At 51.7% G+C, this 17,872-nt stretch overlaps 1 protein-coding gene across 3 annotated transcripts in view; it reads right to left on the minus strand.

The window, feature by feature from the left end:
* Window positions 1-17,872, minus strand: part of ZFAT (zinc finger and AT-hook domain containing) — a 196,780-nt gene that overhangs the window by 110,144 nt on the left and 68,764 nt on the right. For all 3 annotated transcript variants that reach the window (XM_039240202.1, XM_039240201.1, XM_039240203.1), the window contains exons 4-6: window positions 10,907-11,095; window positions 9,240-9,390; window positions 516-1,960 (exon numbers count right to left, since the gene is read on the minus strand). In XM_039240202.1, coding sequence (XP_039096133.1) covers window positions 516-1,960; window positions 9,240-9,390; window positions 10,907-11,095 — 1,785 coding nt within the window. The remainder of the gene's footprint in view (window positions 1-515; window positions 1,961-9,239; window positions 9,391-10,906; window positions 11,096-17,872) is intronic.

Here is a 17,872-nt window from a genome sequence, read left to right on the forward strand (position 1 = left end):
GCTGGGCTCCCCCAGCACCCACGCTGCCAGCTCTCCGGAGCTTCAGGGGCCGTGCAGCACCGTGAGCTAGAAGGGCTCTACTTGGGGCTCCCTGCAAAGAGCTGCAGGGAGAGCAGAGCCACAACTCAAGCTACACTTTGAACTTGCCATGTGCCAGAAGAAGAATTCTTCCTGGTTCAAGTTCTGGCAGCAGCTGTGAGATAGGCCACTGCGTGTGCCCGCCCTGGCCAGCACAGCTACCTGTCCCGCCCTCCTGGCCGCCTCCACAAGTGCCTGACCCGGCTAGCAGGCTACCTGTCCCCCTAACCTGGCCGCCTCCACAAACACTCCACGTGCCAAACCGGAACACAGGCAGCTGCCAACTACTGTCTACACATGATGAAAGGCGGCTCGTTTACAGGTGGTTCTTTGCAAAGAGACATGAGCTCAAACCAAACACGAGGTGACCCAAAGCAGGCTGGGGAAGCAAGGAACGAGGGCCCCGCCGGCTGCTGGCCCAGCGCCGCCCTCCTTACCACAGTACTCGCACTCCAGGTCCCCGTACACCTTCCGGATCCTCTCGCACAAACCGGTGTTCATCCTTCTCTTCTGTAAACCATCCAGGATCTTCATGAATGCACTGATGCGTTCGGAGGCCGGCGGGCAGGAGTCAGGCTGGGGCAGGGCCACGGCCCCTCCACCTGCTACCGGAGGAAGGTCGGAGGCCTCCCCTGGGTTTGACCTGAGACACCTACTAGGATCTGGTCCGTCAGTAGGGAGGGCAGCCACTCTCTGCCCTGCCTCCGGGGGGCTCTCGGCCCCCTGCGCGTCCCGGTTCACTTCGGCACCTCTGGCCTTGGACGGCAGGGAAGGGGCTTCTTCGCCCTGAGTCTGGAAGGAGGCTCTGCGCTGGGCGTCCAACGTCTCCTTGGGAGCGGTGCGCACCTCAGCAGGGGAGGGATCGCCTGTCAGTAAAAACTCCTCAGAGACCTCGGCCTGCGAAGGGAGGCCAGAGGCGTGGGTGGCAGCTTCCGGCACACAGGGGGGCAGGGTGGCGCTGTCACCCTGGGGGGTGGCAGAGCGCTCGGGCAGGGCGGACCTGGGCACAGTGGCCTCAGGCTCCTTCCCGGCCTCCTCTGGAGGCCCAGCGTCCGCAGGGCAGGTGGCACCCCTGGGCGCGTTCATGCCCTGGAACGCGAAGTCCTCCTCTGCCAGCTGCAGCTGCCCCCCCAGGGCTTCCTGCTGGATGTCCCCGCCAGGCTCCAGGAGGCAGAAGCTCTGGTTGATGGAGCTGGCGAAGAGCCCAGCCTCCTGCGCCGCCCCGTGCGCCTCCCGGATGTGCGCACGCAGCCTGATGGAGCTGACGAACTTCTTGAGGCAGACGGCGCACACGTACACGAACGGGTGCTTCCGCACGTGAAGCTCCAGCGCCTGGTACTTGGTAGCCCCGTGGCCGCACAGCTCGCAGGCGAAGGGCCACTTGTCCCCGTGCACCAGCATGTGGCGGTCGCGGTCCAGCTCGTTCTTGAACTTGCGCTCGCAGATGTGGCAGTCGTAGAGCAGCTGCCGCTTGCCCTCCCTGGTGAGCAGGCAGAGCTCATCCAGGGCCTCCTGCACCTTCCTGTCCTGCGGGTCGTGCGCCAGCCGGACGTGCTTGATGAGGTTCTTGACGTCCGAGTACTTCTTCTTGCAGAAGCGGCAGTGCTGCTTGACCTTCTTGTGCACGCGCTCCACGTGCACCTTCAGGTGCCCTTTGCTCAGGCAGGTGAAGGCGCAGTAGTCGCAGGCGAACTTCTCGCCCGTGTGCTTGCGCAGGTGCACGTTCAGGTTGGCCTTGATGGCGCTGGCATAGCTGCACTGGGGGCACTTGTATGGCTTCTCGTTGGTGTGGATCCTCAGGTGCGCCTGCAGCGAGTGCTTGAACTTGAACACCTTGTTGCAGTACTCGCAGGTGAAGATCTTGAGCTGGGTGGGCCCGAGCCTAGAAACAGAAGACAGCACCGTTACACTGGGAGGCGCGGCACCTCCCTCAGGGCCTTGAACTCCTTCTCAGGAACTGAATGCCAAAGGCTCAAAGTGAACTAAACGGCAGTGAGGCTGGTCGGAGGCATTCATTCGTCAACAAGCAGGACTGGAGAGCCAAGTGCGGGCCAGGCCCCTAGAGAGACTGAGGAGTGCGTCCCTGTTCCTCAGGAGCTCACAGGCTGGGGGAGGGAAGACAAGACAGCACGTGCTTGCATCACGATGTGGCAAGTGTGGATGGGAACATGTGCAGGGTGGGGGGATGGGAGGAGGAAGAGAAAGAGACATCTAACGTGGATGAAGGTAGTTGGGAAACTTGCTGAACAGGAGATGTCTGAGTTAAGGCTTGTAGAACGAGAAGAGGGAGAAAAGAGCAGAAAGAGGGAAGAGGGATGTGTCACTCACAACATACAAAACCCCCAGCCGTGCTCCAAAGCTGACCCGTACGTATTGTGGCTACATGACGGGTCATGACGGAATGAGCTCCATCGACTCTGTGAGACCAGATACAATCCACCTGGGTTTGTCTAACAGCTTCAGAGAGCCAGACCTGCTCGTTCATTCCACCAGCTTGTCTCTTTGTTGCCACCCACCAGTGAAAGACCCACATCCCTACGTCCTCCCAGGGCAAGTAACTGGTCCCCCGGCCTTCGTGAGCTGAGCTCCATCTTTCCCCTTCTGGCGAGGACAGGTCTGCCCATGAACAGTGGGCGGTACCCTGAGTGCTTAGCTAGGTGGGCATGCGTGGGCCTGGCCAGTGGTGGTCACGGACTGTAGGCAGGTGAGGAGCCAGGTACCCAGGAACGGGAAGCCCCGCGTTGATGTGTGTCACGCCATGTTCCCCGCAGCTCCGTCAGTAAAAGAGCTGATGTTCTAGTCTCCATCGCCCCCGTCCTTTACCACGCTGCTAACACAGAGCCCAGACAGGGAAAAGATGGCTGCTGTTCAACTGCCCTTTATTAACCTCATGAATCAGTTGGGGTTTTGTTTTTTGGGTTTTTAAATTTTTTTTAATGTTTTATTTATTTCTGAGAGAGAGAGAGACAGAGAGAGAGAGAGACAGCATGAGCAGGGGAGGGTCAGAGAAAGAGGGAGACACAGAATCTGAAATAGGCTCCAGGCTCTGTGCTGGCTGTAAGCCCAGAGCCCGAGGTGGGGCTCAAACCCACAAACCGTGAGATCATGACCTGAGCCAAAGTCGGATGCTTAACCAACTGAGCCACCCAGGCGCCCATGAATCACCTGTTAATGATCACCATGCATGAATTCCTGCCAGTATATTTCAGGCACTGGGTCAGACTTTGTGTATGAGATGGGGAATAAAAGCATGGTTTGCCTCATGGGTGCTCTCTTTCAATACGGCCACGTGTATGAGATGGTAGTAACAGTCAGAAATCACTAGGGACGTGTGAACTGCCAAACCCCACACTGAATATATTTATTCCCGGCCCTACTCTTACACCCATTTTACAGATGGCAAAACTGAGTCTGTGCCCAAGATCATACATCTAGTAAGTGGTGAAACCAGGATTTAACCCGAAGCAGACTGTCTGCATCTAGAGCCTGCATGTTCCCCCTCATCCTCTATAATGTCAGCAAACACCACCTCCCCAGTGTAACTGTACACACAGAGAAAGCCCCCTGTATGAGACTTCCAGGGCTATTGTTTCTGCAATCAGTGAATGATGGCCACCAAAGTACTCTGCATGCACCAGGGACAGGAATTGTCAGATGAGTCAGACTGGCAGGTGAGGCTTCCTCTCCTCTGAAACTACTCCCTCTGGACAGAACATCCAAGCTGTCCGGGAAGGTCCCCGAGGAACACCGATAATCCTTCAATGCTGTTGACCAGAGACCATTAAGCTGTGCCCACTGTAACTGCAAAGTCTGTATTTACGGAACTACCCATTCAACTATGTTTGATCAACATAGGATGCCTTGTCTTTAAATTAAAAATATTTAAGTCGATTGTAGTTCATAAACACCAGAGGGTACAATTCATATAATGTAATTAAAATATTCAAATTTGAAAGTGAGCACTCTGCCTGCATGCTAAAAGCCAAGGCTAATTTCAGGAAACTAATTTGGATCTTTCTCTAATGACAAAGAAACCCAGAAGGTGATAGATTTTATTGGTATAAAGAACACTGGAGAAAGAAACCCGAGATTCAAAATGTTAATTAAATAAACAAATCAGTTTGTTTCTCCTCTAATGGAAGATCTAAATGGTCTTAGGAGGATCTTTTGCTCTGACTTTTTATTGTTTTATTACAGAGATACCTGACAAATCCCTCTGTGCCCTGTTTCCTGCCAAGGGTGATGAATCTGCTGAAGATGCTAAGCAGCCTACGTCAGACTCCAAACCATAAGCCTTGCCCACTCTCAGCCTTGTGAACTGACACACAGAGCCATGATATGACTGTTATAAAATTATTTCACTCCAAATGTTCCCCGTGCAGGGAGAGAGGCGCTCTCACCACTGCATTTTAGAAAGTTACTCACTTCTGGGAGTCAACTACAGGAAAGAATACAAAGGTGCTCGAACAAAGGTGCTCACAGTGAAAAGCTGCTTGAAGGTCCCCACATAAGGGACGAGTTTGTTTGCACATCTGTTTTTTTCACTCATTCACTCATTCATTCATTCATTCATTCATTCACTCGCTCATTCAAAATAAGTATTCCAGGCACTGAGGACACAAGAGGGACAAAAGCAAACACAGCTCATGCTCTCCTGGAGCTCGCTTTCTGGAGGAGGTGACGGGCCAGACTCAGAACCATGAAAAGGAGCAGGTAAGGTCGACAAGCTCCCTGCTATGACAGAAAAGGGCCGGGTGTCCCATGAGTCCAGATCAGGGCAGACTCCGGGCAGGCTGTCCTGAGCACTGGACACTTGAGCAAAGAGCTGAAGGTGAACAGGATACACAAGCCAGGGAAAGGGGAGGCATCCGAAATGAGGAAGACGCACCTGTGCGAAGAGACAGAGGACGTACAGACGGCCTGGGTGGCTGGAACACCTGCTGGGGCCCGAGACCCCAGGGAGCTCACACGGGGACAAAGCTGGAGAAGGGACAGCCATGAACGGAGGGCCCTGTAGCCAAGTACTCCTACCAGCTGTGAAGCCGTTCAGGGTGCAATCAGAGGGGGCATTTTACCAGGTCTCATTCACTTTGATGTGAAAAGCTAAGATTACAGAAATCCTCATGTTACAGCACCATCACCAGAAAATAATTTGTGAATAATGTGAGTAACAGAGCAAAGTAATAAGCACGATGTGTGTAGGTCTTGAAAGCAAGATACAAAATTGCATATGAAATATAAACTCAGTGTGACAAAATATATGGGCTGGAAAAAAGGCTAGAAGGAAACACATTAAAAATATTAACAGTGGTGGGGCACCTGGGCGGCTCAGCTGGTTACGCTGCCGACTTCAGTCCAGGCCATGATCTCATGGTTCATGAGCTGGAGCTGCTTCAGATTCTGTGTCTCCTTCTCTATCTGTCCCTCCCCTGCTCCCACTCTGTCTCTCTCTCTTCCTCTCTCAAAAATAAACATTAAAAGAAAAAAAAATATATATATATAAACAGTGGTTATATTACAGTAGTGAGATTACAAATAATGCTTTTCCTTACAGTTTTCTAGACTTCCAGAATTTTCTATAAAATCGATCTGTGTCACATTTGTGTGAGAGCCTAACTGATCTGTTGGTGTACCCTAGAGGCTTGTGGCTATATTTTACAAAGCAACATCATCATGCAAAAAGAAAAAAAAAAAGCCTCTTTCATAACTATTTTGTAATTTGTACCATATTAATAGAATGCACGACAGCTGGAATACAGCCAAAACCTGTTGATTAGATATTGTATAGATTTGCCTGTTAACTAGATGACTGGTTAGCTAAAATCCTCCCCAGCAGACCTTGAAATAGCATGAAGATAATTAGCTAAGGTCTATAAATCAACTTATGTTGACATCCGAATGGTCTTCAAATTTAATTCCATGACAGTTTTGCCAAAGGAATGAGTACTTTTACAACTTCATCAATAAATTCAGTTGCCCACAGCCGCAAGCAACAGAGGATAGAGGCTACGAATCAACGAAGCATTTCCCACGTGGCACCGTGTTTGTGTGGTTTATCACTGACTATCACCACTAACCTAAGTCACGTTGTACTAGACAATCTTACGGCTGGTACAACAGAGGCTAAGAGGCACATCCACTTCAGTCGAATACAACAGAGTAAAGGCTTCCTCCAGACAAGAGCACGTCTGTCCTGTTCTCTCTCATCCCCAGTGCCTGGCACATATCGGGTGTTTCATTTGTTGAGCTGAACCATGGTAGAAGAGTCTAGAGCCAGCCCAGATCTGTTGCGCACTAAAAGCGATGCTCTCTTCAAGAACACCTCATTTCTTCTCTTCTAGAAACAAAGGAAACCCACTGGCAACTGGCATTTTCTTTGTCTTTGCTCTCAGCTGGGAAAATGTTTTCAGAGCTCAGGTGCAGTTTGCTAATCCCCCTGAGAAGGTACCTGTCACAAGTGAAACTGAGACCCTGGAGAGGGTGTGGAGAACACACCTGCTCATTCGCTAAGGGTTGTCAACTGACCCAAGGTATCTGGAGGGCAGCTTTCAATGCTGGTTAAATTAAAAGAGTTCTCCTACTCTTTGACACAAAAATTTCAATGCTAGCAATTTACCCCACAAGAAGTTGTGAAGAAGAACTGAAAGACGAAGGTACCAGCACCTTGAACACAACACTGCGCATCAAGCAAAACCCGCTTCATAAACTACAGTACACCCTATTCAACAGCAAACGCTTTTTCAAAATATGTACCAAAAAAGATTTTTAAAGGGTGATAAAGTCCACAGCAACTTCTTACTTGACATATCCCCAAAAGCAAGGGAATCAAGAGCAAAAATAAACTATTGGGACCTCATGAAGATTAAAAGCTTCTGCACGGCAAAGGAAACAATCCATAAAACTAATAGGCAACCAACGGAATGGGAAAAGATAGTTGCAAATGAAATATCAGATAAAAGGTTAATATCCAGAATCTATAAGGAACTCACCAAACTCCACACCCGAAAAACAAACAACCCAGTAAAGAAATGGGCAGAAGATATGAACAGACACTTCTCCAAAGAGGACATCCAGATGGCCAACAGACACATGAAATGATGCTCAGCATCCCTCCACATCAGGGAAATACAAATCAAAACCACACTGAGATACCATCTCACGCCAGTCAGAGTGGCTAAAATGAGCAAATCGGAGAACTCTAGATGCTGGCGAGGATGTGGAGAAATGGGCACCCTCCTACACTGTTGGTGGGAATGTAAACTGATGCAGCCCCCCTGGAAAACAGTGTGGAGGTTCCTCAAAAAATTAACAATAGAACTCCCCTATGACCCAGCAATAGCACTGCTAGGAATTTACCCAAGGAACACAGGAGTGCTGATGCATAGGGGCACGTGTACCCCAATGTTCACAGCAGCACTCTCATCAATAGCCAAAACATGGAAAGAGCCTAAGTGTCCATCAACGGACAAATGGATCAAGAAGATGTGGTTTATCTATACCATGGAATACTACATGGCAATGAGAAACAATGAAATCTGGCCATGTAGCAACATGGATGGGCCTTGAGGGTGTTATGCTGAGCGAATAAGTCAGGCAGAGAAGGACAGATACCATATGTTTGCACATATAGGAGGATTAGGAGGAACTTAATGGAGAACCATGGGGGAGAAGAAGGGGGGAAATGGTGGGGGAGAGGGAGAGAGGCAAACCACGAGAGACTCTTGAATGCTGAGAACAAACTGAGGGCTGATGGGTATGGGGGGAAGGGGGGTGATGGACATGGAGGAGGGCACTTGTGGGGATGAGCACTGGGTGTTATATGGAAACCAACTTGACAATAAACTATTTGTAAAAAAAAAAAAAATTAAAAACAAAAAAAAATAAAGTGTGATAATTTTTTTTTAAATGTTTATTTTTGAAAGAGAGAGAAAGACAGAGTGTGAGTGGAGGAAGGGCATAGAGACAGGGAGACACAGAATCCGAAGCAGCTCTGTACTCTGAGCTGTCAGCACAGAGCGCAATGTAGGTGTCAAACTCATGAACCATGAGATCATGACCTGAGCTGAAGTGAGACGCTTAACTGACTGAGCCACCCAGGCGCCCCTAAGATGTGGAAAGTCTTAAAAAAAAGTTGATAACAATGCACTTGTGTTTCTGTATTAGAAAAAATAACATAATTAAAGCACTCTGTTTTAGACTATTGTGAAACACTTATAGTGGCAACAGTAGTTGTATCTAGAAGAAGAACTATGGGTTACTTTACATCATCCAGGGTGCTGGAACTTTCTACTTTAATTAAAATTTTTTTTTAATATTTATTTATTTTTGAGAGAGAGAGAAACTGAGCACAAGCAGGGTTGGGGCAGAGAGAGAGGGAGACACAGAACCTGAAGCAGGCTCCAGGCTCCAAGCTGTCAGCACAGAGCCTGACCCAGGGCTGGAACTCACAAACTGGGAAATCATGACCTGAGCTGAAGTCAGACACTTAACCAACTGAGTCACCCAGGCGCCCCAACAAGTGTTACTTTTGAAAACGGGGAGGGAAGGGAACAGAGATATTTTTTTTCATTACAATATGTGCAACCTTAAAAATCAGCAAACTTGGGGGCACCAGGATGGCTCAGTCCATTAAGCATCTGACTCTTGATTTCAGCTCAGGTCATAATTTCACCGTTAGTGAGTTCCAGCCCCACACAAGTACAGAGAATGCTCGGGATTCTCTCTCTCCTTTCTCTGCCTCTCCCCCAACTTGTGTGCACATGTTCTCTCTCTCTCTCTCAAAATAAGTAAAAATTTAAAAAATATTTTTCGATAAATAAAAATCAGCAAACGTACTAAGTAAGGCCTTATTTACACCTCTTTTTATTAAGGTGAAACATACGTCTGACTTAAGTAAAATGCTCCCCCTTCATTAAGCCAACTGGTGCTCAGTTCCAAAACCCTGTGGATCTGCCACGCATTTCACTGAAGCGACCCGGGCTCAGCCAACACACAGGCACAATAATGGACAGTCCAACTCCTGGGTGCGATCCAGAAATCAATGTCCTCCACAACCCAGTGTGCAAACGCAGTCCCGGAACGCTAACGTGCTGGCCCTCGGGCCCCCGCCGCCATCACGGGGGTCCCGCTCTGGCTGAAGTCTCACAGGACGCACACTTTACCTGCTGGATTTCATGGGCTGTTCATACGGCGTCTGCTGAATGGCGTACTCCTGGTACCCTCTGCGAGGCGCCGGGTCGGCCGGGGTGGCCTCCGGGTTTGCAGCGCCCGTCTCAGGGGGCCCGGCCTCCACTGGAATGATCTTGGTGGCACCTGAGAGGAAGGCACGAGACACAGCACCTTAAAGGGGCACCGTGGGGGGCCCTGATCCCACCCCTCGGGGGAGCGGAGCCCCCGCAGTGTTTCTTCACTGTATACGGTGAAGGTACTGGTTTTCCTGCAGTTCACACATGTAACAGGTGTGCATGTGTGTGTGTGTGTGCGTGTGCATGTGTGTATGCCTGTGAGTGTGTGTGAGTGTGCTGGTGGGTGGGAAGGGCAAGTTTTCTAATAATCTATCAAAACATCCTTCTGAGGTAATTCCCTTTGATCTATAAAGAGACAAAAACTTAAGACAAGCACATACATGCATGCGTGTTTACCCACCAGCTCACACACGACCACCTGTGGCAAACTCTGAGGAAGTGTAAAGTCACCAAGACAACATGGGGTGCTGGCATCAGCTGTGGGTGGGAATCAGAGCTGCCAAGGGTCCAGTCCCAAACATGACATGACCTCGGCATCAGTGGGCGTCCGTTTCCACCCTAGCAAAGGACGGGGTCTGGAGTGGAAAACCTCAAAGGCCCCTTTGCTTGTACAATTCTAGGGTGTGAAACACTCAAAGACCTTGCACAGCAGTGGACACGTTACATCTATGTGGACAGGTGCACACCCAGTGAAGTTAAAGAAAGGGTTCCAATCTATCCCCTGGTTCTAGAACAGCAAAGAGCGATCACAATTTTACCCCATTGACAATTTCACTTGCAGAAGTCATGAAAGCCCTAGCACCATGTGTGAAGACATTAGTGTGGGAACTTCCTCTAGACACGACTGAGAACAGGAGCCACCCGGGCTCACACCCCTCTGAAGCAGGCTGGTGCAGTTGAAGTGACTTTCCAGAAGGTTCCTCTTGCCCAGTGTTTTTATGTGCCTTATTTCCTCTGATCATTACACTCTACACTGAAGTATAAAGAGGCACTTTGCCGGCATTTTCACTTTAAATAAAGAGTTACTGCTTATTTGGGAAAAAAATGCTTAAATAGCTATAGCTGCCCTTAAAATCCTACACTTGATTTTTAAATATATTTGAAAACGATCCCCCCAAATGGATAGTGAAAAAACCACTATTCTACTTTGGAACCTACTATCCTACCACACTGCTTTTTGTCTAAAGTCTCCCTTCCTGAAAGGGGCCTTTTTTAAAAAGAGGTAGTATAATATCTCCACAGGGTATTTGATGTGGAAGGAAATGGAGATGGAAATCTCCAGTGTCATAAAATATCTGAAGGAGCCGCTAAAGATGCAGGACGAAGTTGCGCGGATGGAATGGGAGAGCAGGGGCCCTGGGCAGCAGGCTGCGGGCGTCTGGTCTCAGCAGGTCTGTCTCCCACAAGGGACACACTGCTCCGCGTGGTGAGCAGGGACACACCCGGGACAGGGCTGGGCCAGGGGAGTGAGGAAAGAAACGAGCTCCTCTGACCGTGCTGGAGCCCCAGGGTCCACGCGGTCAGGCTGCCTGGCACAGATTCGCCCGCACATTCTTCTGTGGCCCCTTCCCACTGCTGCCCACCTGGAATAGCTTCGTGTGCTGTTAAAACCACACTGATGATGGGTTTCTTCGCTCCGGAAACCTGCCCGGCCTCCTTTCCCGAGGAGATCTTCTGGACTTTCTCTGTCCTTTGTGTCCGCGGCCTCCTTGGGGTCTTTTCTCGATCATCTTCCTTATACTTTCTTTCCAGTTCAAGGTCAGATTCATCACCTGAAGGTCAAATAATACTAAGATGTATAAAATATCCTTTTATACCTGTGATAGAATTGGAGAGCGCCCATAACTTTTTTATGCAACCATAAAAGAAATATGTGTGTGATATATCCACATGGGTCCTCATTGCTACGCAGGCCTCTCTGTCACTTCAGGCATCATCCTTGTTTCTCCAGTCTCATCTAATGCAGTAAATATGGCACTCCTGCCATAAGCCACCATCGAGGCACCGGGGGTATGGTGTTGATAAAGCAGGCATGACCCCTCCCCTTGTTTTCACGAGCTTACCTGGCTTCAGAGTCATTAAGGAAGATACGGTCTCAAGATTTACACCTAGGAGGAAATCACCCAAGCTACAATTACAAGGTGCCTTCTGCAGGGGACATCAAGACCGGTAAGGCACAGAGCAGACCCTGCCCTTAAATGCCCTGCAATCTGAGAGAGACGGGGCAGGGGTGAGGGGGCGCGAAAAGGTGCAGACAAGGGCAGTCATCTGCGCACCACGTGAAATGAGAAGGGAGGGTAGAATCCTCTCGAGAAGTCAGAAAAGGCTTTCTGGGGAGGCGATCCTTCCATGAACTGTGAACACAGCGTCTGTGAAGCGATGGTGTGGGCGTCGAAACAAATGGCGACACCCCACTGCAAGAAAAGATAGCAAAGACAAGGAGGAAACCATCAGCTTAGAGTGCTGTGTGGCTACAACTTCATGGAGAAGCAGGGAGGTGGAAATAAACCAGTGGAGGGAGGGAAAGCTAGGATTCCAGAGGGGCCCGAAGGCCCCCGAGAGGTCTGGGCCCTCCATCCATGAGAGCAGGGCGGAAAATGCCAGCGACCCCGGACGCCAGTCTAGCGGTGAGGGAGGGAAGCCGCCAAGCAGGACACGGGTGACAGAGCACAGGCCCAGCTCCAGCCAGGGCCACCCTGTCAGGTCTTAGGACAAAGTCATCAAATTTTGGGACTGTCCAAAGGGAGACCGGAAATTCTGATTTTTTTACCTGAAATCTTCAGATGTTTCAAGGTCGGCCCTAATCTAAAAATTCTTAAAATGATGAATGGGAAAGTCAAGTGAAACATGTCCACGGCCACGTTTGGCCCACAGCACCCCCCCGCCGCCAAGGAAGGCAACAAGGAGCCACATTTTATGTGGGAGAAGGGCTTACCTGTGTCTGTGCTGCCACCACTGGAGAGGATGAAGTGGGTGGGTTCAAAAAACACATAAACCCACTGAAGAATACAGATGTCAGCCACAGAAGGAAGGCGGCTAACATCGCACGGCTACACTTGGCAGTAGCCTGAGGGGGAAGAAAGACTTCAGCACCAAAGTGAGGAATAAAATAGGGGGCGCATCTCTTGGATGCATGCTGTTCTGGATTCCAGAGTACAGGGAAGTACAGGGAAGGAAGGGGAAAGGAGTTTTTGGTCGTAGAATCACACACAGACCTGAACTAACCTGCCAGAGAATCCCTTCTTGGGAACATCATGACAAGTGGAAGGGACAGAGCCCTTCAGCAAAGATGTGGCGGTTGGGGAGGGGCTGTCTGTGCAGGGCTGCAGACAGACACACAGGTGGATGGACAGTAGGGGCTCGGAAAGCAGCGGCACGGGGTGGGTGGTGGGGGCGTCACGCAGGTGGGATGGGAATTAGGCAGCGATAAGGTAGAAGCTGGAGAAAATGGGAGAGACCGAAGGGGGAGACGGCCTGAGACAGCTCAGTACGACCATGCTTCCCACGATGCAGGTCAGCCAACAGCCAGACCCGCACATAAATGTGCCAGCCAACGGGCCAAGACAAAACAGGGAGACACAAATTCTTCGGGAAGCCTGCTGGGGGGAGGAAGGTGCTCCCAAGATGAGGCCAGGAAAGAACGTGCCTAATGGGGCAGACTGATCAACACAAACACTAATGTTTGTCCCCATAATCCAAGTACTTGGACCATGTTTAGACCTGGAGGAAACAGTCACAGGGAATTTAATGGACTGGAGCGAGTCCTTAGTCACATAACTAGTGTTAGTACTAAGCATGTTAACACTGAATTAAAAAGAAAAACCAGCAGATGAGATCGTGAATCACGCAGACTGCACATTACTCTCCAAGGCTGAAGCGGGGAAGGCAAGGACCATCATGTAGGTCCATCTCTTGAAGAGCATGACGACCCCTGTGGTGCTGAAGAAACGGCAAACTGAGTGACCTGCAAAGTCACTGCCAGGGCTTACATCCTGTGACATCTGATCTGCATCAGGCCTGACGGGAATTTTTTTAGATCATTTTTTAGTGGCTGTGTTACAAACATTTCAAAAAGCCTAAAGTTGCCTGACACAGAGTTCTTTATGGGGCCTGCACACCGGGTGACATGCGTGCATGAGCCACAGTAGAATATATTGGATGCTATGAAGAAGCAGGAACTTATCAAGGGACAGTTTGCATTTAAGATGACGCTTCACTTTATGAAAGAACTCACCAAGGGAGAGAATTCAATACGCGGGTGACGCAGCAGGGCAGATGTGTTCACATACAATGGCAGCGCCCTGAGAATCTGAGCCTGCCGCAAGCTGAACCCGGGTTAATGGCATGAATCAACTAAAAAAACCAGAAGTGGGCGCACAGGGTTGGCCTGCATGATCAGAAGGGAGCTCCTGGCTGTGCCCTGGATAAACTAGAACTTGACTCTGCTGTGGGCATCAAATGTTAGAACACACCGCAGAGCTGAGCAGTACGTGGATGGTGGATGGAACACATAAGAATTCGGAAGAGCCTGCATTAGCCCGGGGGTGGGAGGGGAGAGGGTGAGAATCTCACCTCCCCCATCAGTGCCCTTGCTCCGGCCACCAGACCCATCCCCGGTGCCCAGGGCAGAGCCCCTCCCGCTGCGCAGCCACCAGGCCACTGGGGCTACAGGACCTCAGGGGGCCGAAGGGGGTCTGGGGGGAAGCTGCCAGGGGGCTTCTGGGAGCAGCTTTCTTCCCTAAGAAGAAAGAAACGCCCCTCTTCTTAGCCAGGCACTGCCACGTGCACCGCCTGGAACGGAGGCAAACACCCAGGAACTACAAGAGAGCGAGCAAAAGACGGCGCAAGGCCTTGAGGGTCTCAGAAGGAAACACGGCCCCTGGGACCCTGATGGCGGCCGAGCCCACCCTGGAACCACTGGCCTCCAACACCTCAGCGAACCCAAATGAGCATCCATCCTCATCCTCAAACACCTTCGGCTGGTGCCTCTGCTAAAAGTCATCTTGACTGACAGGTCTGCAAACCATCTCCTTCCTGATCCTAGAGTGAATTGCCCCAAAATTCGAATCTGTCCCTGTCACTGCCCCCTTTCAAGCTTCCCTCCCTGTCTGCACTAGGAGAAAGTGAGAGACAAAGCACTCAGGGATTTGCCATAAATCCTCTCTCCCACGACCCCTGAACCCTCAAGGCCATGACTCTCAAATACACATCCATGAGTACTTACTTCTCACCCCTTGGGGCTCCAACAATTCTGGGGGACAAGTTGACCAAATACGCCTCTAGACCTTGAACACAGGTAACACGCAACACCCTCAACTCCACACCCCCTGCTTGTCCAAATGACAAACTAAAAGGCACACAAATTTACACACATGTGCACACACACAGCCCACATACCACCACAGCCATGGCGGGACTTCCCATACTGCTTTGCAATTTTCTATTCAGACGCCTCACTGTGCTGTGACCCTCTGTCTCCTTATTTGACAAACCTAACAAAGGTCTATGGCAGAGGAAGGGCCTGCCCCAGGTGACAACGAAGACCCGCACTTCTGGGCTCCAAACAGCCAAGCTAGAACCAGTGGGTACAAGTCAGCAACGGGTGTCAGCAGAAGAGAGAAAGTCCCAGCAGTCAGGGCCATCCAACAAGGAAAGGGTGGTTTGTGGTGATGCATTTCCGATGACAGTTTTCAAGGAAGCTTCAGCTACCATTTGTCACGCTGTGGGGAAGAGTCTGCACCACCTGGGAACTCAGATGAGGCCACCTACGCACCTCTGAATTCTAAGCCCCTCACAGGGAGATGGAGCCTCGATCTGAGGAGCTTGGCTGTGGAAAGGAGGCAGCAGGGAGGAAACAGGACGGAGGAACGAGCAATACAGGGCAGCAAAAGAAAACTCTGAGGAAGACAGTGGGCGATGGGACACTGCGCACCTTCCTCCCCCTGGGACGGACACCAGAGACCAGTATGTGCTTTTGCAGGTCCTGGTTCCCTTAGTGTAATGCCAGTGGGGCTCTCACTGTGCCCCTTGGCCCACACCCGACTCAGGGAGTCCTCCAGCACCCCGCCTCTGCTGCTCAGGGTGTCCTCCAGCACCCCCCCTCTGCTGCTCAGGGTGTCCCCCAGCACCCCGCCTCTGCTGCTCAGGGAGTCCTCCAGCACCCCGCCTCTGCTGCTCAGGGAGTCCTCCAGCACCCCGCCTCTGCTGCTCAGGGTGTCCTTTGGCATCCTAGCTGAGCCCCTGCAGCCCGGAAGTGAAGACGGTTCAATATGGTGGAAGGCAACCCTCAACCAATGAGGGATGGGAGCCAGCACCTGACCACTCTGGGCCCCTGACTTGGGTGGGCAATTCTGGGAGCCATTCTGAAGCTTCAAGATTCTGGAAGACCCGAGCCTCCGCTGACTAGAGCAGTGAGCCCAACAAGACACCCTTGGCTCTCTTCCCTCCCCACCTCCCCTCCTCACCCCCTCGCTTCTGCTTCCAGGGATCACCACCCCATACACTGTCTACAGCCAAGGCTGCATTTGGGGGAAAAGATGCTAAGACACTCCCCATTGAAGTCTTCCCCAAATGCACATGCTTCACCAATTCTCTATGGCTCATGCAACGTGAACCCACAGCGCATTTAGCTACATTCCATTCTCAAGAGCTTCCAAAGACTCTTGTGCCACTATTCGGGCACCACTGGTGAGCACTGTCCTCAGCAGCCTTGGAAACGATTTTTGGGGATGACGCGACATGATCCCTGGGGCACCGGAGCACTATGGAAAGGAGGAGCCTACCACAGAAGCAGCAGTGTGTGCCTTCAGGGAGGAGCGAAAATTCCAGGTAAAACACCAGGCCTCAGCGGGGCGAGCCGAGAGGCCGAATAAAGACTGGCAGACGCAGGCCACAACCCTGGACGCCACCCAGAGACGCTGGGCTACAAACACAGATGTCCACATGGAGAAGTCCCGGGTTGCCCGTGATGGCCCTGGGAGCCAGGCGCCTTGCGGCCCCCGCCCAGCTCTATCCCGGCCGCCTGTGTTCCGTTCCCGGCCGCAGCTCTGGCACACAGTAGGTGCTCCCCTCTTGCCTGTGGAAAGTAAGGAGAATGAGGGAAAAGGAGAAGAACGTCTGAGTAAGAGCCCTACTGGTCCTTTGGTGCTCGCCCCCATTTGGACACTTGACCTCCTTGCTTGTTCATGAATTTCGCTGCATCGTCACCGGACCCATCTCTATACTCCGGTCTTTTCTCTACTGACACACCTCGTGGGCTCAGGCCGGAGGGCATGCCGGTGCGCGCTGTCCCCAGCGGTATTTCCACCCACCTGCAGCGCAGCCTCCTACCCGCCGTCCTTAGATACAGCACTCGCCTGCGCCCTCGGAGTTCCTGCCTTGATTTTTATTTCTTAAATGTCTGCTTATTTATTTTGGGAGAGAGAGAGAGAGAGAGCGCGCGCGAGCATGAGTGAGGGGGAGGGGCAGAGAGAGAGAGAGAGAGAGAAAGAATCCCCAGCAAGCTTCATGCTCAGTGTAGAACCCAATGTGGGGCTTGATCCCACAACCATGAGATCATGACCTGAGCCAAAATCAGGAGTCGGACACTTAACCAGCTGAGCCACCCAGGCGCTCCTAAGTTCACTTCGTCCCAGTGAGTGCCTACATTCGCCCTGGTTTCTTTTTCCTTCCAAAATCCTACAGCTCCATGACGGTTGTCGGCACGCACCCTGCACACGGCTGCTGGGGGACACGGGTTGACTCCACTCAGACACTTACAGCGGGACTCTGGAAACTGATCTTTCTCCATAAAATCCCTCAGAAAAAATAAAATGACCATGTGGACCACGAAGGCTCACAGTGAGGCTGAGACGACACGGCTCACATGCAAGTCCCGGCACACCTAATACGCGCCTCGTGCGCACCGTCTCCACCGTCTCCTGGGAATGCCTGCACCGCTGCCCTGACGACTCTTCACGCCACACTTCAGACCACTCCCGTCCCCTGCCCTCACAGGTGACCCCGACGGGCCCTGTCTCCGCCCAGGACCGCTACAACCACCACCACAGACCTCAGAGGATGGGAATCCAGGACCCAGGACCAGCTTCCTGGTCCCTAGCGCCTTCTCACCATGTCCTCACATGGAGGAAAGGGGGGGGGGGGCTCTCTGAGACCTCTCTGCTGAGGGCACTAACGCCATTCACGAGGGCTCTGCCCTCAAGACCCAATCTTCTCCCAAACGGCCCGCTTTCCAACACCATCACCTTTGGGAATTAGGATTCCAGCATACAGATCTCTGGGGGGAGGAAGGGGACAGGGACACAAACATTCAGACCCCAGCAGGCACGGGTAGAGGAAACAAAGTCGGCAGCCTGAGCCACCCGGGGACACAAGCTTCCCCACCTCTGCTCCTCGGCATCTGGGGGCTCACCCTTCCACATCTCCCCATCAGACAGATTCGGTCCCGAGCAGGAGCTCAGTTCTCCGTGGAGAGCAATGTGAGGGAGCCCTCAACCGCACACCCTCCCCCTCTGCTCAGAGTGCTGGAATTCCTCCCATAATATCTTGGT

This window comes from Hyaena hyaena, unplaced genomic scaffold, assembly GCF_003009895.1.
Source record: "Hyaena hyaena isolate Hyena2069 unplaced genomic scaffold, ASM300989v1 scaffold_169, whole genome shotgun sequence".
In the NCBI taxonomy this organism is placed as follows: domain Eukaryota; kingdom Metazoa; phylum Chordata; class Mammalia; order Carnivora; family Hyaenidae; genus Hyaena; species Hyaena hyaena.